Source organism: Zophobas morio, unplaced genomic scaffold (assembly GCF_036711695.1).
Source record: "Zophobas morio isolate AGI-343-1 ecotype UQ-CSIRO unplaced genomic scaffold, CSIRO_AGI_Zmor_V1 ptg000054l, whole genome shotgun sequence".
Lineage (NCBI taxonomy): Eukaryota > Metazoa > Arthropoda > Insecta > Coleoptera > Tenebrionidae > Zophobas > Zophobas morio.
The window spans coordinates 1,478,363-1,502,719 of NW_026972159.1; the positions used below are offsets into that span (position 1 = coordinate 1,478,363).

General features: G+C 31.7%; 4 protein-coding genes across 4 annotated transcripts; 1 reads left to right on the forward strand and 3 right to left on the reverse strand.

Annotated features, from left to right (window-relative positions):
- Positions 1-452: 452 nt before the first annotated feature.
- On the reverse strand, positions 453-1,952 carry LOC135142892 (uncharacterized). Its single transcript, XM_064074692.1, has 2 exons — positions 1,011-1,952; positions 453-965 (listed from the first exon to the last, which is right to left on the reverse strand). Exons 1-2 carry the CDS (start codon positions 1,839-1,841, stop codon positions 684-686), a joined length of 1,113 nt encoding a protein of 370 aa, XP_063930762.1. The 5' UTR covers positions 1,842-1,952; the 3' UTR covers positions 453-683.
- Positions 1,953-8,829: 6,877 nt separating this feature from the next.
- Positions 8,830-10,093, reverse strand: LOC135142785 (gustatory and pheromone receptor 32a-like). Its single transcript, XM_064074531.1, has 2 exons — positions 9,173-10,093; positions 8,830-9,123 (listed from the first exon to the last, which is right to left on the reverse strand). Exons 1-2 carry the CDS (start codon positions 10,091-10,093, stop codon positions 8,830-8,832), a joined length of 1,215 nt encoding a protein of 404 aa, XP_063930601.1.
- Positions 10,094-14,650: 4,557 nt separating this feature from the next.
- LOC135142844 (deoxycytidylate deaminase-like) lies at positions 14,651-15,562 on the forward strand. Its single transcript, XM_064074619.1, has 4 exons — positions 14,651-14,721; positions 14,774-14,997; positions 15,043-15,253; positions 15,305-15,562. The coding sequence occupies exons 1-4, from the start codon at positions 14,699-14,701 to the stop codon at positions 15,384-15,386; spliced, it is 540 nt and encodes a 179-aa protein (XP_063930689.1). The 5' UTR covers positions 14,651-14,698; the 3' UTR covers positions 15,387-15,562.
- On the reverse strand, positions 15,487-16,731 carry LOC135142786 (uncharacterized). Its single transcript, XM_064074532.1, has 2 exons — positions 15,820-16,731; positions 15,487-15,771 (listed from the first exon to the last, which is right to left on the reverse strand). Exons 1-2 carry the CDS (start codon positions 16,729-16,731, stop codon positions 15,487-15,489), a joined length of 1,197 nt encoding a protein of 398 aa, XP_063930602.1.
- Positions 16,732-24,357: the final 7,626 nt, after the last annotated feature.

Consider the following 24,357-nt stretch of genomic DNA (forward strand, 5'->3'; position numbering starts at 1 on the left):
ATCGAATGGTACAGTTTTAAAAACGAAAAACCGAGATGTCAACTGTCACACTACACAAAGATCGCGTTAGTGTTGCCAACATCATTATTTTAAAAATAAATTTCAAAGTCTACCAGAGATTTTTTTTTCACTTTTCGTTTAAAAACTTGGAAATTTTGTGCTTTTCTGTCACAATATGATTTTTTTTAATATATTTTTACTGTCACAAAAATACATCTTGGAAAATTTTGTGGTTAAATAATCCGTAACTATTTCCGGATTTAGTAGCCCATAGTACTACTTGCACCATGTAGTAGGCCATGAAATTTACTTTTAAAGTAATGATATTGCCCTAGTTTATAAGATTATAAAACTTGAAAACATGCAATTTATTTAGTTATCTAACGGTACTTCCATTAACAAATAAGTAGGTTTCGCTGACATCAGTTGTACTTAAATGATAACAAGAACAATGTGATTTTTTTTAATTTTCAGAAAAATGCTCGTAACAATAAAGCTAAATTGCGCAAAACGAGTATTTATTTTTAAAGATGAAACGGTAGTGAAACTCGATAAATCAACAGATAATATTAATTAGATATTGCGTAAGGTCTAAATAAAAATTATGACAACTAATTTCATACAATAGTGCCAATAAACATAAAAAAAACTTTAATGAGTAAGACGCAATAGAAAAAATTTTGCTAATACGCCGCCTGCAACGTAACCATCAAATACGACGTAATCCCATTCAAAATATACACCAACATAACATAATCCACCTCAAAAAACCCAGCAGCCGAAAAATACGGCTTCTTCATCTCAATCTGTTTCAACAAAAAAACCAACTTCAACTTCAAATACCGACAAAACCCATTGTCACACGTTTCGGGAAGATTGATCAAAATCTTCCGACAAAGAACCACGACTTTGTCCATCTGACTATTAAAAGCGAAGCACGGCTTGATCAACAAGAGTCCAAAAATCTACAACAACTTAGACACCAAACGTCAAACCCGCGAAACCCTCACCAAGAAGTTGAAACACTTGAGCATCTTAATCAACAACAACTGAATGTGCATCTGACTCGGGTCTTCCCTGAAGAACTCCCTCAACACCGTGCTCAAACTATCATAGGCAAAAATGAGAAGAACCGCGGCAAAATTAAGAATCTGCCAGCCGTAGATCTTGTTAAAGGCGTCCATTTTGTAGCAAATGTCCACGAAGTACTTGAAATGGTCGTCAGTCCGGGACTCAGAAGCAAACTTTTTTGAAACGATGTAAGGATTGGTTTCTTTTTCGATAATTTCGTCGAGCTTGATTTTTTCGCTTTTCAAATTTAGTCTAAAAGTGGACAACATATTTTTGAGTTCGTTGGCGTAGTAGTTGATGTTGAGGATGGACATCAGGATGATGAAAATGTTGATGTAGGAGGGAATCAAGTACGTGATGATGCGGGTGTTGATTTTTCGGTAGTAGTTGATTTCGCAGAAAGTGTAGAAGATGAAGAGGAAATCCAAAATGTAGAAGAAGGTGTTGCTGAAGCAGGTCGTGACGAGTAAAGGGGTTTTGCTTTTTTTGAGGAGTAGAATCCAGTGTTTGTGGTGGAAAAAAGCGGCTACTAGGATGGAGTTGACGTTGGTTAGGGTGGTGAAGGTGTGGATCATGGCGTCAAGTAGTTTTCGGATGTTTTTGATGTAGCGGTAGTAGTAGTAGATTCGGTAGTAGATGTTTCCGGCGAACATTGCCAACAAACACACTATGATTAAAATTCCGTGGGCTTTGTGGTACGACTTGTACTTGTTTTCCAAGGGGAGTAGTGACAAAATTTTTGCTATTTTTAGGTGGATGTAGTGTGTCATGGTGCGTCTTTAATTCAAGGTACGTGTAAATCTGGCACCATGGCTACTTTTGCTACAAACACTAACAAGTGATCGATTTTAATTCACCCGAAGTGACTGTCACTATTTTTATTACGTCGTGTTTTGAGAATGACATTCCTCACATTAATAAAAAGCGATAATAAATTACGGCAGGCGTGTTTATAAAATTTATAACACGTTTATATACAGGGTGTTCTAATTATTTATCACCATGATTAACCCTAAAACGAAATACAGCTTCACAATCAAACTACTACCACTAGTCAGAAAATTAAAAACCCAACTCTCCGCCACCACATTCTGCAAATCGCTGACCATCCTCATCACAAACTTTATCTCTTCCTTGATTTCTTCCTCTTCACCAGAAATGTGTAACAAATATTTAAACAAACCATTCCAAACCCCTTTAAATTTCCTCGCAATCCGACGCACCGTCACCTCCAACAAAACCTAAAATTTGGGTTAATTATTATTCCAAATTCCAATTTTAGCACTTACCCAAACAATGGAAAGGTAGACAAGTTTTAAAAAGTTCGCCCAAGTGAAACTGTTTACTATTACGCAGTCATAAAAATTCCGGTAGAAAGCAAGAGCGAGGTTCAAAGACGCGAAAAATAGAGACCAGGGGAACACTCGGCCGAAAAGGGTCAAGCTCTGGGTGACCTCCAGCAAAATTGAGCTGATTTTCTGGACGGTTTTAATGGGGTCGTGCTGTTTCTTGTGGTTTAGGGCAGCTTTAACCCACCCGGTTATGAGCAAATCGCCGTTGTTGGTTCGCTGGATTTCGGGAGTCGGAAGGGTGAAGAGGTCGTCCATTGAGGTCGAAATGAAGGAGTCCAAGGTTTGTAGCAGGATGGTCAAAATTAATTCCATTGAATAAAAGTCGAAGAAGAGTGTGATTGTTACAATGTAATCGCTAGCTTTACATGAAAGTAAAAAATACAAGAGAAAACTTACAACAAGGACGACTATTTCAAAGATTTTGACTTGAGGTTTTATTTGGTTCAAAATTGTATACAAATGTTGATTTTTATCAAAATTTCTGTACTTGTTTAGTACTATTACAAAGCAGGCGATATTTTCGTTTGTGAACGACGTGGCATCAAAAAAGACGTCGACGGTTTTCATGTTTCTATACACGTCAATTTTGACCCGACTTACTATTACGTATTGAAAAATCAGTACTAGCAACACAAAGCAGTAGGTTTTCTTCCACGAACGAAAGTCTGTTTTGTTCACTTCTTGAATACCACTTAGTAAAATAGTTTGACATGTTTTTACAAAAGTGTGTGAATAGTTCGTGAATTTAGACATCACTGGAGAGAAATTTCGTCCATTAAAGACATTGCTTTTAACAATTCATGGGATCGTGATTCATGCTAATTAGTTTCTTTAGAAATTAATTCTGTCGACATGCGATGAAGTAATGTCCAGTGTCCGATTGTGTCTACGAATAACGTGTAGATGATCAAAATTTGGCTAATTATCCCTACCAACAATTTGTTGACGTCATCTCCAAAATTAACACTAGTAAATATTATTTAAATTTTATCAAATAAGTTACTCCTGCACATGTGGTTTATGAACCCCGGTTGAATTTTTATCTTAGACATTCAGATTTTTGGAGAAAAAAATCAAAACTGGATAACATTTTACAATTTATTTAACTTTGAAATTGTAAAACCGAATGCTTATGCATATGTCCTTACTAAAATTTACTATTTTAAACGTGTATTAAGTTTCTAAGAATAAAAAAGAGTTACGATGGGGTGGGTGGGCGGGGTTTATATTTTATCTGTTTTTCTTAATGTACATCGTATTCTTTGAACAACACAATACTCAAAAACATTTTTTTAATTTATTGTAAAGAAATAAGTATTTTGCAGTTAAGTTCCGCCTCCTTGATTCACGGCGAATAAAAAAAATCATCACAATTGAGATAGGGCGGGTGGGCGGGCTTACATTTTGCCTTTTTATTTTAATATGTGTAGACTTTTTTCATAACATGAAACTTAAAATATGTTTAAAATGCTTTGCTTACAAAAATGTATCATTTTAACGATGTTTTAAGTTTCTTGTTGTCGAAATAAGTCTGCATACATTAAGAAAACAAGGCAAAATGTAGCCCCACCCACCCGCCCTATCTCTAATGTGATGATTTTTTTTTATTCCGTGTGAGCCAAGGGGGCGGAGCTTAACTGCAAAATCCTTATTTTTCTTCGCTACCAGAAATTAAAAACATGTTTTTGAGTATCGTGTTATTCATTGTATACTATGCATATACTAAGGAAAAAATAAAACCAAAGAGTAGGCCCCACCCATATCCGCCCCGATCTTAATTCTCAATTGTGATGAATTTTTTATTCCTTGCCAGATCGAGGGCCGGGGCATAATTGCAAGATCCATATTTGTCTAGAAGAATTTACCACTTTAAATATGTTCTAAGTTTCTTGTTCTGAAAAAACGCCTACGTATACTAAGAAAAAAGGCAAAATATAAGCCCCACCCACCCTATCTCAATTCTGATGATTTTTTTATTCGTCGTGAGCCAAAGGGGCGTAGCCAAACTGTAAAATCCATATTTCCTTACTAAAATTTACCATTTTAAACGTGTATTAAGTTTCTAAGTATAAAAAAATCATCACAATTGCGATGAGGTGGGTGGGCGGGGTTTATATTTTATCTGTTTTTCTTAATGTACATCGTATTCTTTGAACAACACAATACTCAAAAACATTTTTTTAATTTATTTTAAAGAAATAAGTATTTTGCAGTTAAGTTCCGCCTCCTTGATTCACGGCGAATTAACAAAATCATCATAATTGAGATAGGGCGGGTGGGCGGGCTTACATTTTGCTTTTTCTTTTAATGCGTTTCGACTTTTTTTAGTAACATGAAACTTAAAACATGTTTAAAATGGAAAATTTCTCTAAGGAAATATCGATTTTGCAATAAGCTTCGACCCATAGTTGCAAAATCCATATTTCCTTGCAAGAATGTACCATTTTAATAATGTCTTAAGTTTTTGTTGTGAAAGAATTGCTAAGTATATTAAGGAAAAAAAAAAGAAAAATTCTGATGATTTTTTTATTCGTCGTGAGCCAAAGGGCAGGAGCCAAACTGTAAAATCCATATTTCATTACTATAATTTATTATTTTAAACATGTATTGAGTTTCTAAGAATAAAAAAATCATCACAATTGCGATGGGGTGGGTGGGTGGAGTTTATATTTTGCCTTTTTTGTTTTAATATGCTTCAAAAATGTATCATTTTAACGATGTTTTAAGTTTCTTGTTGTCGAAATAAGTCTGCATATATTAAGAAAACAAGGCAAAATGTAGCCCCACCCACCCGCCCTACCTCTAACGTGATGATTTTTTTTTATTCCTTGTGAGCCAAGGGGGCGGAGCTTAACTGCAAAATCCTTATTTCTTCTCTACGAGAAATTAAAAACATGTTTTTGAGTATCGTGTTGTCCAAAGAATACTAAGCATATTAAGGAAAAAATGAAGCCAAAGATTAGGCCCCACCCATACCCGCCCCGATCTTAATTCTCAATTGTGATGAATTTTTTATTCGTTGCCAGATTGAGGGGCGGGGCTTAATTGCAAGATCCATATTTGTCTAGAAGAATTTACCATTTTAAACTTCCTGTTCTGAAAAAACGCCTACGTATACTAAGAAAAAAGGCAAAATATAAGCCCCACCCACCCACCCTATCTCAATTCTGATGATTTTTTTATTCGTCGTGAGCCAAAGCGGCGAAGCCAAACTGTAAAATCCATATTTCCTTACTAAAATTTACCATTTTAAACGTATATTAAGTTTCTAAAAATAAAAAAAATCATCACAATTGCGATGGGGTGGGTGGGCGGGGGTTGATATTTTGCTTTTTTTCTTGATGTACATAGTATTCTTTGAACAACACGGTACGCAAAAATATTTTTTTAATTTCTTGTGAAGAAATAAATATTTTCCAGTTAAGTTCCGCCCCTCTTGCTTAACGGCGAATAAAAAAATCATCACAATTGAGATAGGGTGGGTGGGCGGGCTTACATTTTCCCTTTTTGTTTTAATATGTGTAGACTTTTTTCATAACATGAAACTTAAAACATGTTTAAAATGAAAAATTTGTATAAGGAAATGTTGATTTTGCAGTAAACTTCGACCCATAATTACAAAATCCATATTTCCTTGCAAGAATGTACCATTTTAATAATGTTTTAAGTTTTTTGTTGTGAAAAGATCGCTATGTATGTTAAGGAAAAAAAAAAGAAAAAAATATAAGCCCCACCCACCCCCTCTTTTCTCAATTCTGATGATTTTTTTATTCGTCGTGAGCCAAAGGGGCGGAGCCAAACTGTAAAATCCATATTTCCTTACTAAAATTTACCATTTTAAGCGTGTATTACGTTCCTAAGTATAAAAAAATCATCACAATTGCGATGAGGTGGGTGGGCGGGGTTTATATTTTGCTTTTTTTCTTGATGTACATAGTATTCTTTGAACAACACGATACTCAAAAATATTTTGTTATTTTCTTGAAATAAGTATTTTGCAGTTAAGCTCCGCCCACTTGCTTAACGGTGAATAAAAAAAAGCATCACAATTGAGATAGGGCGGGTGGGCGGGCTTACATTTTGCCTTTTTGTTTCAATATGTGTAGACTTTTTTCATAACATGAAGCTTAAATTATGTTTAAATGAAAAATTTGTATAAGGAAATATCGATTTTGCAATAGGCTTAGACCCATAATTACAAAATCCGTATTTCCTTGCAAAAGTGTACCATTTTAATAATGTTTTAAGTTTTTTGTTGTGAAAAGGTCGCTATGTATATTAAGGTAAAAAAAAAGAAAAAATATAGTTAAGCTCCGCCCCCTTGCTTAACGGCGAATAAAGAAAATCATCACAATTGAGATAGGGTGGGTGGCGGGCTTACAATTTTCCTTTTTTGTTTTAATATGTGTAGTCTTTTTTCATAACATGAAACTTAAAATATGTTTAAAATGCTTTGCTTTCAAAAATGTACCATTTTAACCATGTTTTAAGTTTCTTGTTGTCGAAATAAGTCTGCACAGATTAAGAAAAAAAGGCAAAATGTAGCCCCACCCACCCGCCCTGTCTCAATTGTGATGATTTTTTTTATTCGTTATGAGCCAAACAAGCTAAGCTTAACTGCAAAATACTTATTTTTCTACGAGAAGTTAAAAACATGTTTTTGAGTATCGCGTTGTCCAAAGAATACTATGCATATTAAGGAAAAAATAAAGCCAAGGAGTAGCCTCCACCCAGATCTGCCCCGATGTTAATTCTCAATTGTGATGAATTTTTCATTCGTTGTCAGACCGAGGGGCGGGGCTTAATTGCAAGATCCATATTTGTTTAGAAGAATTTACCATTTTAAACATGTTTTAAGTTTCTTGTTCTGAAAAGACGCCTACGTATATTAAGAAAAAAAGCAAAATGTAAGCCCCACCCACCCTCCCTATCTCAATTGTAATGATTTTTTGAGTTTTAACTCCTTTCTTTTCGTATTATAGAACACGTATAAGACGCGTCGGAATAGGATGTCTAATTCCGACACCGACATCGATACCGACACCGACACCAGTCTGAACTGAGTCTCAACATAGGTATGTAACGCCGTGATATTTTTTTATACAATATTATTATAATAATTAGATATTTCTATATGATAAATAAAAAAGTATATTTTATAATAAACAATAATTGACAATACATCGATATTTACTTTAATTAACCCAATCGTCATCATTAATCACCATTTTGTCAAAAAATACAAATGCAACATATTTTTGGTTTTTATTACTCCTATTTTTTAGGAGAAAATTAATGATTTCGTCGCGTATACGTGTGTAATTTATATAAATTGATAAGGCAGAGTTAAACCTCCATCCGTACGTCCCTGGGTAGACGCACTCTATTTATTTTTTTAAACGTGGAGAGCCCAAGTAACGGAATTTAATTGCAAAATCCTTATTATTTCTCAACAAGAAATGACCATGTAAGACATGTTTTTGAGTATCGTGTTATTGAAAGACTGCTATGTAGGTATATTAAGGAAAAATTCAAGGATCCATACCTTTCCTGATCCTAAATAGTAATGAAATTTTCATTCGTCGGCAGACCTAGGGACGGAGCCAAATTGCAAAACCCACATTTTCTTTCTTTCTAAGAATAAAAAAAAAATGTCTCAATTGCGATGGGGTGGGTGGGCGGGGTTTATATTTTGCCTTTTTGTTTTAACATGTCTAGACTTCTTTTCATAACATGAACTTTAAAATAAAATAGAAAATTTGTATGAGAAAATATCGATTTTGCAATTAGGCTCCGCCCCATAATTGCAAAATCGTACCATTTTAACCATGTTTTAAGTTTCTTGTTGCGAAAAGATGGCTATGTACATTAAGAAAAAAAAAGGCAAAATATAAGCCCCACCCACCCGCCCTATCTCAATTCTGATGATTTTTTTTATTCATCTTAAGCCGAGGGGCGGAGCTTAATTGTGAAATTCTTATTTTTCCACGAGAAATTACCATGTGAAATATGTTCGTGTTATACAAAGAAATTATCTCTATCAAAATTTGATTGTCGTGAAATAAGTGCTGCCAACTAGAAAAATGTCCCCCCTAATTCAGGGGATTTTCCTTCAAGTTTATATTGGTGAAGTCCCAATTTCAGCAGATAATCACAAATATTTTCATTAATCATTAATAAATTGAGCTTCTCGAGGATATTAACGAGTAATTTTTACAACACTTAAACATGCTCGCTGCGCTCGTATTCTTAATATTCTTTTCTAAAATAATGCATTGAGGAGTACAAGTGCCAAAATTAGTCTCATATTGACAGGTACTAATGTCGCTTAATAGACGGAACAAAATTTATTATTGTAACGACTGTGCTAAATATAGTGACTTTAAAAACGTTTACATTAAAATTTTCAATTTTCTTTACTACTGAAAAACTGCACTGAAACTATGGTATACGAAGTGACACTCCCTAGAATAAACCCCAGAAGCGTGAAGTCCACGGGAAAAAATCCAGCAGCCGAAAATTTGGGCTTCCGCGTCGTCACCTGTTGCACCAACAACAAAATTTCTTCTTTTAACATCTGCTGTTTGAACGTTTTGGGAATAGTCGGGATTTCATTCAACCAGATAAAACACACAGTTAAGATGTTTTCTGATTCCGAAACGGCATTGGAGCAGGATTTGGCCAAAAGGAACGAAAAAAGCTGAAAATACACTTACACAATCTACAAACAAAAAATTCATCATACTTACTAGAAGTGTGATCATCCAAGAAACGCACAGAAGGGTTAGCTCGGTACCATATTCAACCCCATTGATGTTCCTACTCTTCGCATTGCTATAAACCAGCAGCATATCAGTCAAATTCAAAATGTAAGCAATCACGTAAATCATCACTAGAAGAATCACTGTCCCATAAATGTTATTAAAATCGTCAACAAGCCCACAAATTTCGTTGTAATATTTTCGCACTTCCCTTAAATGGCAACAATTATAATTCGTTTTAGTGGCAGCTTTCACTTTAAACTCTGTTAAAATGTAACCACTTTTGGCGTCGTTTTCGCAAACCAGATTCCCTACTATGGTTTTCAGTAGATGGTGCAAAGACGTGAATAGTTGCTTAGTTATCAGAGCCGAATGTACTATGAACAAAAGGGTGATATTGCAAGCGTAGATCATGAAAGTTCTTCCAATATAAAACTTGTAGATGGTCCAACCCATCGTGGAACTCCATATATAGACATCAAACACCATTACAAACACCATGTAGATATTAAACCCACAAAACTGGACCCAAAAATTGCGGACCGTGTAACACTTGAAGTGTGGTTCTTTCGAAATGCGATAGATTTTATTGAGGAACGTTTTTATGGGGTTGTGGTAACAAAAGACGAATAGGAGTCGTAAAACTACGTTTAGGAGTGTTAAAGTTATTTCGGCTAGAAGATCTGTGGTGGCCACTGTAACGTCCAGACTCGTATACAAGAAATTCTCTCTACCGATTAAAGAATACACAGATATGGATATTATTATAGGGATTAAAAGTAACACGTAGATTTTAAATTTTAGCGAGACTGGAGAGACGTTATCTCCGAATTTGTGTGGCGGAAAAATCCCGAAAGTGGTACACCACAAATATAGAGGGTTAATGTAACCCCAATCGGTTGATTCCATTTTTGATACTAATTCATTATAGAAACAAAGGGGTGAATTAAATGTCGTGTTTTCGTGAGGTAAACGACTTGTTATAATTGTGATAGATAAAAAATACCAACAATGGTTTTAATTAAATAAGCAATCAATTGTACTTCAATTAATTTCGTTACTGTGGCAAACATTGACAAATTAATTTATTATTAATAAGTGGTTATTTTTTATGTAGATCTGTGGCAAGAATATTGTATGAGTCAGTGGCGTAAATAGCACCCCCGCAGATCCCGCAATGCGGGGGGGCGCAGCGTTAACAGGGGCGCAGACCGTAACGTAACCGATATATTTTTTTAAAATGTGTAATTTTCAAAGAAGGGGTTTTCATTGGAATTGAAAATGAGATCAGGTAAATTAATAGCTATTTAACGAACAAGTTTGTTAATAAAGGTGATTAATAATCGAGATATTTTAACGCGCGAGGAACGAGTTTTTATATTTTTTCTTTTTCTCAATTTGAAATTTTTTAGTTTTTGGATTTTTCAATTTTTTTTGTTTTCAATTTTTCGTTTCTTCAATTTTTGATTTGCAGGTTTTCTAATTTTCATTTTAGATATGTAATAATAATTATAATTTTTATTAGAGTTGTTCACTTTTTCGATTTTTCGTTTTTGGAATTTTTTAATTTTTCGATCTTTGAATGTTAGTTTTTGGACTTTACGAACATTTTTCGATTTAATTCGTTCTTTGATTCATTAATTTTTTCTCGATTTCTAGTTTTTCAATATTTCTATTTTTCGTTTCTTCAGTTCTACAATTTTGTCAAATAAATGTTACATAAATTAAAAAAAAAGTAACAGTGTTCCCATGGTCTATGAATCCGTGTTGAATTTTTATCTTCGACATAGAAATTTTTGTGGAAAAATAAAACAAAATTGAATTACAATTTTTCGATTTCTTGATTTCTCGATTTTTAGTTTACTTAATTTTTCGATATTTCAGTTTTACAATTTTTGCAATTTAAAAAAAAATTCATTTTTACATTTCTCAATTTCTCTATTAATCAATTCTTTGATTTTTCGATTTTTCTTCTTTCCAATTTATCGATTTTTCAGTTTTTCGATTTCTCAAGTTTTCGTTGTTCCAATTTTAGGATTTTTCAATATCTCCAAATTTTTAATTTAAAATTTTTCACTTTTTTTATATATCTGATTTTTCGAATTTTGAATATTCTGATGTATCGTTTTTTTTAAGTTTAAATATGTATATCAGTTTTAAATTTTCCGGTTTTTCGATTTCGGACTATTTCGATTTTTCCATTTCTCGGATCTTTTGATGTTCCAATTTTTTAATTTCGATTTCTCGGCTTTTCCATTTTTCAATTTTTTATTTCTTCAAGTTTTTAGATTTTAAAATTCTCCATTTTTCGATTTTATGTCTTGTTATACTTCAATCTCCCGATTTTAACCTTTTTAACGTGTATTCCAATTTTTCGATTTTGGAGTTTTCGATTTCTTACATCTCGATTTTTCGATTTCTCAATTTTTCAACATTTCAATTTTGAGAATGTCTATATTTTTCAGTTTTTTGATATTTTCATTTTTCAATTTTTTAAATTTTGATTTTTCGACTTACCGGAAATCGATTTGTGGGTTTTTCAATTTTTCGACTTTTCAGTTTTGAGATTTTTCAATTTGTCGATTTTTTGGTTTTTCATTTCTTCAGTTTTTCGGTTTTTCAAGTTTTCGAATTTTTAAATTTAAAATTTTTCAATTTTTCGATTTTATTTTTTTTACGTTCCGAATAACCGATTTTAATTTTTTTTTATGCTTTTCAATTTTTGGCTTTTTTTAATTTTCATTTTTCCATTTCTCAATTTCTCGATTTTTCCACTTTTTGATTTTGTGTTTTTTTTTAATGTTAAATTTTTCGTTGTTGTAATTTTTCTATTTTTTAAATTTTAGATATTTAGATTTTTCGACATCTTGAATTCTCGATCTTTTTCAGTTTGAATTCCTCGGTTTTTCGATTTTCCAAAATTTCGATTTTTCAATCTTTCGATTTTTGAAAATTTTCGATTTCTCGATTTTTCAGTTTTTGTTTTTCCAACTTTTAGATGTTTCAAATTTTAGAGTTTGCAAATTTCACGAGTTTACAGTTTTTAATTTCGTGAATTTTTCGATTTGCAATTTTTCCTGTGGGTTTTTAATTTTCTTTATTTTTTCAGCTTTCTGCTTTCAATTTTCCGTCTTTTTAATTTTTCATTTGCAGTTTTTCTAGTTTTCATTTTAATTATGTAACACTCCTAATAATTATAATTTTTAAAGTTGTTCACTTTTTCAGTTTTTCGTTTTTGGAATTTTTCAATTTTTCGGTGTTTGAATGTCACAGTTTTTGGACTTTACAATTTTCAAGATTCTATAATTTTTCGATTTTACAATTTTTGGATTTTCCAATTTTTCAATTCGAATGGTTTTTCTTCTTTCCCATTCTTCGATTCATTTTTCATTATAAAATAGAAAGCTTCGAAATATAAAAAAATTGGAAATCAAGAACTTAAAAAACCAAAGACTGAAAATGTAAAAAATTGAATAAACAAAAAATTATAAAATCCAAAGAAACATTGAAAAAATAAAGATAATGGAAAAATGAAAAATTGTGATATAAAAATCAAGAAAATGAAAATTACAAAATCGGGAAAATGAAAATATCGAAAATCTGAAAAATATAGAAATTGAAAAATTCTCAAAATTGCGATGTTTAAAATTGAAATAGCGAAAACTTAAAAATCGATAAATCGAAAAATTTTTAAAATTGGAAAATTGAGATATGAGAAATCGAAAAACCCAAAAATGGAAAACTTGAAACACATTAAAAAATTAAAATCGGGAAATCGAAACATAAAGATTATAAAAGGGAAAAATGAAAAATTTAAAAAATCGAAAATTTAAAATATATACTAGAAAAATCGAAAATTTTTAAAATCGAAAAACCAAGAAATCGAAATCGAAAAATTGAGACTTGAAAAGATCGAGAAATCGAAATAGACCGAAATCGGAAAATTCAAAATAGAAATATTTACTTAAAAAAAAAAGATAAACGGAAAAATCGAAAAACTCAAAAAAATCGATAAACCTAGATATGAGAAACAGAAAATTCCAAAAATCGAAAAATTGAAATACAGATTAAAAAAATTAAAAAATCGAAGTAAAAAAATCGTAAAAACAAATTCCATTCGATTTTCCGTTTTATCGATTTTGCAATTTTTTGTTTCTTCAATTTTTTCCAATTTTTTAATTTTCCGATTTTTCAATTTTTCGAATTTTCCACTTTCCGAATAAACAAAATGGAAAAGTTATAAAATAGAAAAATTGTAAAATTGAAAACTCAAAATGAAAAAACGCAAAAGTATAAAATGAAGGCTTGAGAAATTGAAGAAACGGAAAATTCAAAAATCGAAAGATTAAAAATTGAGAAACTTAAAGATCGAAAAATTATATACACAACCTCAATTTAGTCCTTAATGATTCTGTTAAAAATGTACCAGGAATTTCCGCATTTTATGATTTAATAAATGCTATATACGTCTATTTCAGTGAGAGTTTACCGAGATGGCAACAACAACAACAACAACAACATTGAGATGAAAGAAAATGATAAGTGTGTTATAAAAAAAACTTAAAAAAAGTTATGCCCCACCAGATGGTCATCGAGATTTGATTCTCTAATTGCCATTAGATATAATCTCTCAACAGTTATGAGCTGAAATTATTTTAACATCAAAAAAGAAAAGTGAAATAGATGAAGCTGTAGCTCTTCGTAAAAAAATGGATCCATTTGAATTTGTTGCTCTATTAGTATTTCAATGCAAAATTTTAGAAAATGTTAATTTGGTCTCAAAAACTTTACAGAGTTCAAATATTACTTTAGATGAGGCTTGTAAATGGATGGAACATCTAAAAGACAAATTTCAAAGTATACGTGACAATTTTGAACAAATAATGGAGGAATCAAGGAAATGTGCTGATACCTGGAAAATTAACAATTCTTTTTCGAATAAACGTATAAAAAAGTAAAACTGTTTCATGACGAATTATGTGAAGATACCGTTTTCAAAAAGATCCCACTGAAAAATTTAAAACAACCATTTTCTATCCTGCTCTTGATATTTTAAATATTCAAATTAAAGATAGGTTTGAAAGCATAAAAAACGTCAGAAACTATTTTTCTTTTCTGGAACCACAGGAAATGTTGAATAGTACAGACGAAGAATTTGTGGAGGCAGCATCAAAGTTGGCAAATAAATACGAAGAAGATATTTCGAGTGCAATCTGTGGGCAATCGTTAGTTTTAAAAACATTGTTGTTGGTGAAATTATTCAGCAAAAAATAACTAAAAATACATAATAAACTGCGGGGGGGCGCAGTGGAAGTTAGCTACGCCACTGGTATGAGTCTTGGAAACAAGTAATTATTTTTGAATTTTAATTGTAACATTTAATACGTCATTCAATGGTGGTGGCCGTGCATGTATAGGCAACCAACTTAACACACACGCGTAACTTGATTGGTCGTTGGTACTCTTACACGTGACATGGTAACAAAAACATAACCTCAATCAACTTTTTGTGCGATGGACGAGCTCACCCAGCGTTTGTAAGCAAACACAACTTTAATTCCACTTTGATTCCATTAATCACAATTTTAGAAGTTCCGTCTCGCTGCTCGACAGCCACGAACATTTCATGGCACTCTCTCTCCTAGCAGCCCAACGTAGCAAAGACCCTTGCACCCAAGTGGGGGCTTGCGTGGTGGACCGCCGCGGCAACGTGATCGGCTCGGGCTACAACGGCATGCCTAGGGGCTGCCACGACGACGTGTTCCCGTGGGGCAAAGCCTCGCAGGACCCTCTAGAGAACAAACATCTCTACGGTGAGTTTGTTTATGGGGTTATCGAAAAATAGTTGTGGTTTTTAGTGTGTCATGCCGAGCTCAACGCCATTGCCAACACCACTGGGACCATGAACGACTGCGTTATTTATGTCACGTTGTTTCCTTGTAACGAGTGCGCCAAGCTTATTATCCAACATGGAATCACTGAAGTGGTGTATTTGTCGGATAAACACGCACATAAAAAAAGTACGGTTGCGGCTAAGGTGATGTTTGACAGCGCGGGGGTTAAATATTGGTAATTCTGTGTGTTTTTTGTTGTTATTTTGGTACTCAAAATTAGTTATAGGAGGTTTAAATCAAAGAAGAAAATTGTGATTGAGTTTGAAGACATTAAGGAAAGGAAGCGCAGTCATCGTGGTTTGGATTGAACATTGAAAGAAGACAAGGATAAGTATGCACAATTTTATCATATCAAGGTTTATGATAAGAAAATTGTTAAAATAGTGATTTCTCAAGCAAATAATCAACTCATTTTTGTATAAATTGTATAGACACAATCACGTAGGAGGTAACACTTCCTAAAATAAACCCCAGCAACGTAAAATCGACGGCGAAAAATCCCCCAGCCGAAAATTTCGGTTTCCGTGCCATTAATTGTTGAACCAACAACAAAACGTCTTCTTTTAAAATCTGTTCTTTGGGTGTTTTTGGGATTGTGGGAATTTCGTTCAAACAGGTGAAACAAACAGCTGCCAAATTTTCAGACTGACAGATAGAATTGGCACATGAATGTGCCAAAAGAGAGGCGAAAATCTAAAAATTAAACACAAAAATACACATAAAATAAATTAATCTACATACCAACATAGTTACTATCCACAAAAAATTCAACACTATTAAATTGTTACCATATTTAGAGCCATTAATATTCTTTGAGGAGTCCATAGCATAAACTGTCAGTAAATTCGTCAAATTAAGGGTGTAAGAAATTATAAAAATAATCACTAACAGTATAGTGAAACCGTATATGGTGTTAAAATTGTCCACAAGGTCACAAATCGCATTGTAGTACTTTCGCACTCTTCTTAAATCACACTCTGGATAAACTACAGTAGTTATAGCCTTGATATTAAACTCAGTTAAAACGTAACCATTCGTGACCACTAAACCCTTAACACCAACCTCTAAAACCTCGTTTAATGACTTGTACAAATCCCTGATTAAAAAGGCGGATTCAAAAATCACAAATACAACGACGTTACACACATAATAGAAAAAACTCCTTCCAATATAGAACCTGAAAATACTCAACCCCACTGTGGAAGTCCACACATAAGCATCATACGCTATAATCGCCAACATATAGACATTAAAAATCGCAAATTGAACCCAAAAACTCCTCCTCGTGAAGCAGCGGAACTGGTTCTTTCTGGATAGGTGGTACGCTTTATTGATGAACACCTTAGTCGTTGTACCTTTGCAAAACACGAACGTAATTCGTACCAACAGGTTCAAAATCATGAGTACTAGATGTGCCAGTTTATCGGTTAGTGCCACCGTGACGTCCAGATTGTCGTACAAGTATTTTGCTCTGCCTGTAGATGAATACACATACACGGCGAAAACAGTGACCATGTGCAAAAGTGTATATAGTTTGAAATTAAGCGAGACCGAGGTGGGTTGCGTTCCGAACGAGTGTGGCGGAAGAAGCCCAAAAACGTTGCAAAATAGGTAAAGAGGTTTTATGTATGAGAAGTCTGTTTGATGTTCCATGGTTCACTGAGCCTTTGACTTTTTTCGTTCGAGGTTATTGTTGTAAGTAATTGAATGGAGTAATAGCCAATTTTGTGGTATATTTATTGATATGTGCTATAATTTGTTTGATAAATCCAATTTCCACCCAACTCTCCGAATTGTGTAACAAATATTTAAATAAACGATTCCAAACCCCTTTAAACTTCCTCGCAATCCGACGCACCGTCACCTCCAACAAAACCTAAAATTTGGGTTAATTATTATTCCAAAATCCAATTTTAGCACTTACCCAAACAATGGAAAGGTAGACAAGTTTTAAAAAGTTCGCCCAAGTGAAACTGTTTACTATTACGTAGTCGTAAAAATTCCGGTAGAAAGCAAAAAGACGCGAAAAATAGAGACCAGGCGAACACTTGGCCGAAAAGGGTTAAGCTCTGGGTGACAAAATTGAGCCGATTTTCTGGACGGTTTTAATGGGGTCGTGGTGTTTCTTGTGGTTTAAGGTGGCTTTAACCCACCCGGTTATGAGCAAATCGCCGTTGTTGGTTCGCTGGACTTCTGGAGCCGGAAGGGTGAAGAAATCGTCCATTGTGGTCGAAATGAGGAAGTCCATGGTTTGTAGCAGGATGGTCAAAATTAATTCCATTGAATAAAAGTCGAGGAAGAGTGTGATCGTTACAATGTAATCGCTGGCTTTGCATGAAAGTAAAAAATACAAGAGAAAACTTACAGCAAGGACGCCTATTTCAAAAATTTTGACTTGAGGTTTTATTAGGTTCAAAATTTTATACAAATTTTGATTTTTATCAAAGTTTCTATACTTGTTTAGTACTATTACAAAGCAGGCGATATTTTCGTTTGTGAAAGAGGTGGTATCAAACAAGACGTCGACGGTTTTCATGTTTCTGTACACGTCAATTTTGACCCGACTTACTATTACGTAATGAAAAATCAGTACTAGCAACACAAAGCAGTAGGTTTTCTTCAACGAACGAGAGTCTGTTTTGTTCACTTCTTGAATACCACTTAGTAAAATAGTTTGACATGTTTTTACAAAAGTGTGTGAATAGTTCGTGAATTTAGACATCACTGGAGAGAAATTTCGTCCTTTAAAGACATTGCTTTTAACAATTCATGGGATCGTGATTCATGCTAATTAGTTTCTTTAGAAATTAATTCTGTCGACATGCGATGAAGTAATGTCCACTAATGAATAACTTGTAGATAATCAAAATTTGGCTAATTCTCCCTACCAACAATTTGTTGACGTCATCTCCAAAATTAACAGTAGTAAATATTATTTACATTGTATAAAATAAGATACTCCGCCTGCACATGTGGTTTATGAACCCCGGTTGAATTTTTATTCTAGACATCCAAATTTTTGGAAAAAAAATTAAAACTGTAAAATTTTACAATTTATTTAAGTTTGAAATTGTAAAACCGAATGCTTTAAAAACTTACAAGTGTAAGCATAGTAGATCGTTAATCAAAATTTTTTCGTTTATTGCCTCCTAAAAAAATTCGGTCGAAGTATAAACATAAACAGTCGAAGTTAAGCATACTCTTAGAAATTGAAATTGTCTACATTTTTCCCGTTAGTTATCTGCTTTAAATATTATTATTTATTCCACATTTATTCTCATAGAAGTGTACAGTAAAGACTCTAAGGGAAGTCGTTTCGATTCTATTGTAAGCATAAATCTCTAGATTTAAAAAAACCAAACACCCTTAGAATAGGAGCGCAGCGAGTAAAGTGGGATGTATAAACTTGCTGTTGACATTGAAGTTCCCGTTGCAGTTGCTACAAAAATTTACCATTTTAGACATGTTTAAAGTTTCTTGTTACCAAAATAAGTCTACACATATTAAGAAAACAAAAAAGCAATATGTAGCCCCGCCCACCCACCCTGTCTCAATTGTGATGATTTTTTTTTATTCGTTGTAAGCCAAGGGGGCGGAGCTTAATTGCAAAATTCTTATTTCTTCTCTACAAGAAATTAAAAACATGTTTTTGAGTATCCAGTTGTTCAAAGAATTAAGAATACTACGCATATTAACGAAAAAATAATGCCAAAGATTAAGCCCCATGTGATGAATTTTTCATTCGTTGTCAGATCGAGGGGCGGGGCTTAATTGCAAGATCCATATTTGTCTAGAAGAATTTACCATTTTAAACTTCTTGTTCTCAAAAGACGACTACGTATATTAGGAAAAAAGGGCAAAATATAAGCCCCGCCCACCCTCCCGGTCTCAATTCTGATGATTTTTTTTATTCATCGTAATCTGAGGGGTGGAGCTTATTTGTAAAATCCATATTTCCTTACAAAAATTTACCATTTTAAATGTGTATTAAGTTTCTAAGAATAAAAAAAATCATCACAATGGGGTGGGTGGGCGGGGTTAATATTTTGCCTTTTTTTCTTAATATACATGGTACTCTTTGAACAACACGATACTCAAAAACAGTTTTTAATTTCTTGTAAAAAATAAATACATATTTTGCAGTTAAGCTCCGCCCTCTTGTTTTCATTTTAAATATGTGATAACTTTAAAAAATTTCACTTTTTCCATTTGACGATTTTAGAATTTTCGATCTTTGAATGAGTTTTTCCAGAATTTTCAATTTTTCAGTTTTTCATTTCTTCAATATTTTGGTTTTTCAATGTTCTAATTTTCAAATTTTTCAAGTGAACTTTTTCAATTTTTCGATTTTCCAACTTTTAAATTTTTTTCAATTTTTGATTTGCAATATGTCTAGTTTTCATTTTAAAGTTGTAATAATTTTTACAATTTTTCACTTTTTCAATTTTACGGTTATAAAATTCTTCGATTTTTAATTTTCCAATTTCTCGATATTTGATTTCTCAGTTTTCAATCTTTAAATAATACAGTTTTTCGACTCTCCAATTTTGACGATTTTACAATTTTTGGGTTTTTCCAATCTTTCGTTTTCGCGTTTTTTCTTGGCAATTTTTCGCTTTTTCAACTTTTTGAATTAAAAAATTGCAAAACTGCAAAATTGAAAAATCAAAATTGAAAAAACGAAGAAACGAAAAATTCAAATATCGAAAGCTTAAAAATTGTGAAACTTAAAAGTGCAAAATAGAAAAAACGAAATATTGTAAAATCCAAATATTGAAAATTGAAGAAATTGGTAAATCGGGGAATTAAAAAATCGAAGATTGAAAATTTGCAAGATCCATATTTGTTTACAAAAATTTACCATTTTAAACTTCCTGTTCTCAAAAGACGACGCATATTAAGAAAAAAGGACAAAATATAAGCCCCATCCACCCACCCGTTCTCATTTCTGATGATTTTTTGTATTCGTCGTAAACCGAGGGGTGGACCTTAATTGTAAAATCCATATTTCCTTAACAAAAATTTACCATTTTAAATGTGTATTGAGTTTCTAAGTATAAAAAAATCATCAGAATTGAGATGGGGTGGGTGGGCGGGGTTGATATTTTGTTTAGTTTTTTAATATACATGGTACTCTTTGAACAACACGATACTCAAAAACATGTTTTTAATTTCTTGTAAAGAAATAAGAATTGTGCAATTAAGCTCCGCCCTCTTGTTTTCATTTTAAGTATGTGATAATAATTTTAAAAAATTTCACTTTTTTCCATTTGACGATTTTAGAATTTTCGATCTTTGAATGATAGTTTTTCGACTCGCAATTTGGGAATTTTCCATTTTTAATTTTTCAAGTGAAATTTTTCAGTTTTTTGATTTTCCAACTTTTAAATTTTTTCCAATTTTTGATTTGCATTATGTCTAGTTTTCATTTTAAAATTGCAATAATTTTTACAATTTTTCACTTTTTCAATTTTACGATTATAAAATTCTTCGATTTTTAATTTTCCAATTTCTCGATATTTAATTTCTCAGTTTTTCAATCTTTAAATAATACAGTTTTTCAACTCTCCAATTTTGACGATTTTACAATTTTTGGGTATTTCAATCTTTCGTTTTCGCGTTTTTTCTTGGCAATTTTTCGCTTTTTCAACTTTTTGAATAAAAAAATTGCAAAACTGTAAAATTGAAAAATCAAAAATGAAAAAACGAAGAAACGAAAAATTCAAAAATCGAAAGGTTAAAAATTGTGAAACTTAAAAGTGCAAAATAGATAAAACGAAATATCGTAAAATCCAGATATTGAAAATTGAAGAAATTGGTAAATCGGGGAATTAAAAAATCGAAGATTGAAAATTTGCAAGATCCATATTTGTTTACAAAAATTTACCATTTTAAACTTCCTGTTCTCAAAAGACGACTACGCATACTAAGAAAAAAGGACAAAATATAAGCCCCGCCCACCCACCCGGTCTCATTTCTGATGATTTTTTTTTATTCGTCGTAAGCCGAGGGGTGGAGCTTAATTGTAAAATCCATATTTCCTTACAACAATTTACCATTTTAAATGTGTATTGAGTTTCTAAGAATAAAAAAATCATCACAATTGAGATGGGGTGGGTGGGCGGGGTTGATATTTTGCCTTTTTGTCTTATTATGCATGGTCCTCTTTGAACAACACGATACTCAAAAACATGTTTTTAATTTCTTGTAAACAAATAAGTGTTTTATAGTTAAGCTCCGCCCTCTTGTTTTCATTTTAAGTATGTGATAATAATTTTAAAAAATTTCGCTTTTTCCATTTGACGATTTTAGAATTTTCGATCTTTGAATGATAGTTTTTCGACTTGCAATTTCGGGAATTTTCCATTTTTAATTTTTCAATTTTTCAGTTTTTCATTTCTTCAATATTTTGGTTTTTCAATGTTCTAATTTTCTAATTTTTCAAGTGAACTTTTTCAATTTTTCGATTTATCAACTTTTAAATTTTTTTTAATTTTTGATTTGCAATATGTCTAGTTTTCATTTTAAAATTGTAATAATTTTTACAATTTTTCACTTTTTCAATTTTACGATTATAAAATTCTTCCATTTTTAATTTTCCAATTTCTCGATATTTAATTTCTCAGTTTTTCAATCTTTAAATAATACAGTTTTTCGACTCTCCAATTTTGACGATTTTACAATTTTTGGGTTTTTCCAATCTTTCGTTTTCGCGTTTTTTCTTGGCAATTTTTCGCTTTTTCAACTTTTGAATCAAAAAACTGCAAAAGTGTAAAATTTAAAAATCAAAAATGAAAAAACGAAGAAACGAAAAATTCAAAAATCGAAAGCTTAAAAATTGTGAAACTTAAAAGTGCAAAATAGAAATGGCGAATTATTGTAAAATCCAAATATTGAAAATTGAAGAAATTGGTAAATCGGGGAATTAAAAAATCGAAGATTGAAAATTTGCAAGAAACATATTTGTTTACAAAAATTTACCATTTTAAACTTCCTGTTCTCAAAAGACGACTACGCATACTAAGAAAAGAGGACAAAATATAAGCCCCGCCCACCCACCCGGCCTCATTTCTGATGATTTTTTTAATTCGTCGTAAGCCGAGGGGTGCAGCTTAATTGTAAAATCCATATTTCCTTACAAAAATTTACCATTTTAAATGTGTATTGAGTTTCTAAGAATAAAAAAATCATCACAATTGAGATGGGGTGGGTTGGCGGGGCTGATATTTTGCCTTTTTTTCTTACTATACATGGTACTCTTTGAACAACACGATACTCAAAAACATGTTTTTAATTTCTTGTAAAGAAATAAGTATTTTGCAATTAAGCTCCGCCCTCTTGTTTTCATTTTAGTTATGTGATAATAATTTAAAAAAAAATCACTTTTTCCATTTGACGATTTTAGAATTTTCGATCTTTGAATGAGTTTTTTGGGAATTTTTAATTTTTCAATTTTTCAGTTTTTCATTTCTTCAATATTTTGGTTTTTCAATGTTCTAATTTTCTAATTTTTCAAGTGAACTTTTTCAATTTTTCGATTTTTCAACTTTTAAATTTTTTTAAATTTTTGATTTGCAATTTGTCTTGTTTTCATTTTAAAATTGTAATAATTTTTACAATTTTTCACTTTTTCAATTTTACGATTATAAAATTCTTCGATTTTTAATTTTCCAATTTCTCGATATTTAATTTCTCAGTTTTTCAATCTTTAAATAATACAGTTTTTCGACTCTCCAATTTTGACGATTTTACAATTTTTGGGTTTTTCCAATTTCGTTTTCGCGTTTTTTCTTGGCAATTTTTCGCTTTTTCAACTTTTTGAATAAAAAAATTGCAAAACTGTAAAATTGAAAAATCAGAAATGAAAAAACGAAGAAACGAAAAATTCAAAAATCGAAAGCTTAAAAATTGTGAAACTTAAAAGTGCAAAATAGAAAAAACGAAATATTGTAAAATCCAAATATTGAAAATTTGCAAGATCCATATTTGTTTACAAAAATTTTACCATTTTAAACTTCTTGTTCTCAAAAGACGACTACGCATACTAAGAAAAAAGGACAAAGTATAAGCCCCGCCCACCCACCCGGTCTCATTTCTGATGATTTTTTTTATTCGTCGTAAGCCGAGGGGTGGAGCTTAATTGTGAAATCCATATTTCCTTACAAAAATTTACCATTTTAAATGTGTATTGAGTTTCTAAGAATAAAAAAATCATCACAATTGAGATGGGGTGGGTGGGCGGTGTTGATATTTTGCGTTTTTTTCTTAATATACATGGTACTCTTTGAACAACACGATACTCAAAAACATGTTTTTAATTTCTTGTAAAGAAATAAGTATTTTGCAATTAAGCTCCGCCCTCTTGTTTTCATTTTAAGTATGTGATAATAATAATTTTTTAAAAAATCACTTTTTCCATTTGACGATTAGAATTTTCGATCTTTGAATGATAGTTTTTCGACTCGCAATTTCGGGAATTTTCCATTTTTAATTTTTCAATTTTTCAGTTTTTCATTTCTTCAAAATTTTGGTTTTTCAATGTTTTAATTTTCTAATTTTTCAAGTGAACTTTTTCAATTTTTCGATTTTCCAACTTTTGAATTTTTTTCAATTTTTGATTTGCAATATGTTTAGTTTTCATTTTAAAATTGTAATAATTTTTACAATTTTTCGCTTTTTCAATTTTACGATTATAAAATTTTTCGATTTTTAATTTTCCAATTTCTCGATATTTAATTTCTCAGTTTTTCAATCTTTAAATAATACAGTTTTTCAACTCTCCAATTTTGACGATTTTACAATTTTTTGGTTTTTCCAATCTTTCATTTTCGCGTTTTTTCTTGGCAGTTTTTCGCTTTTTCAACTTTCTGAATCAAAAAATTGCAAAACTGTAAAATTGAAAAATCAAAAATGAAAAAACGAAGAAACGAAAAATTCAAAAATCGAAAGCTTAAAAATTGTGAAACTTAAAAGTGAAAAATATAAAAAACGAAATATTGTAAAATCCAGATATTGAAAATTGAAGAAATTGGTAAAGCGGGGAATTAAAAAATCGAAGATTGAAAATTTGCAAGATCCATATTTGTTTACAAAAATTTACTATTTTAAACTTCCTGTTCTCAAAAGACGACGCATATTAAGAAAAAAGGACAAAATATAAGCCCCGCCCACCCACCCGGTCTCATTTCTGATGATTTTTTGTATTCGTCGTAAACCGAGGGGTGGACCTTAATTGTAAAATCCATATTTCCTTACAAAAATTTACCATTTTAAATGTGT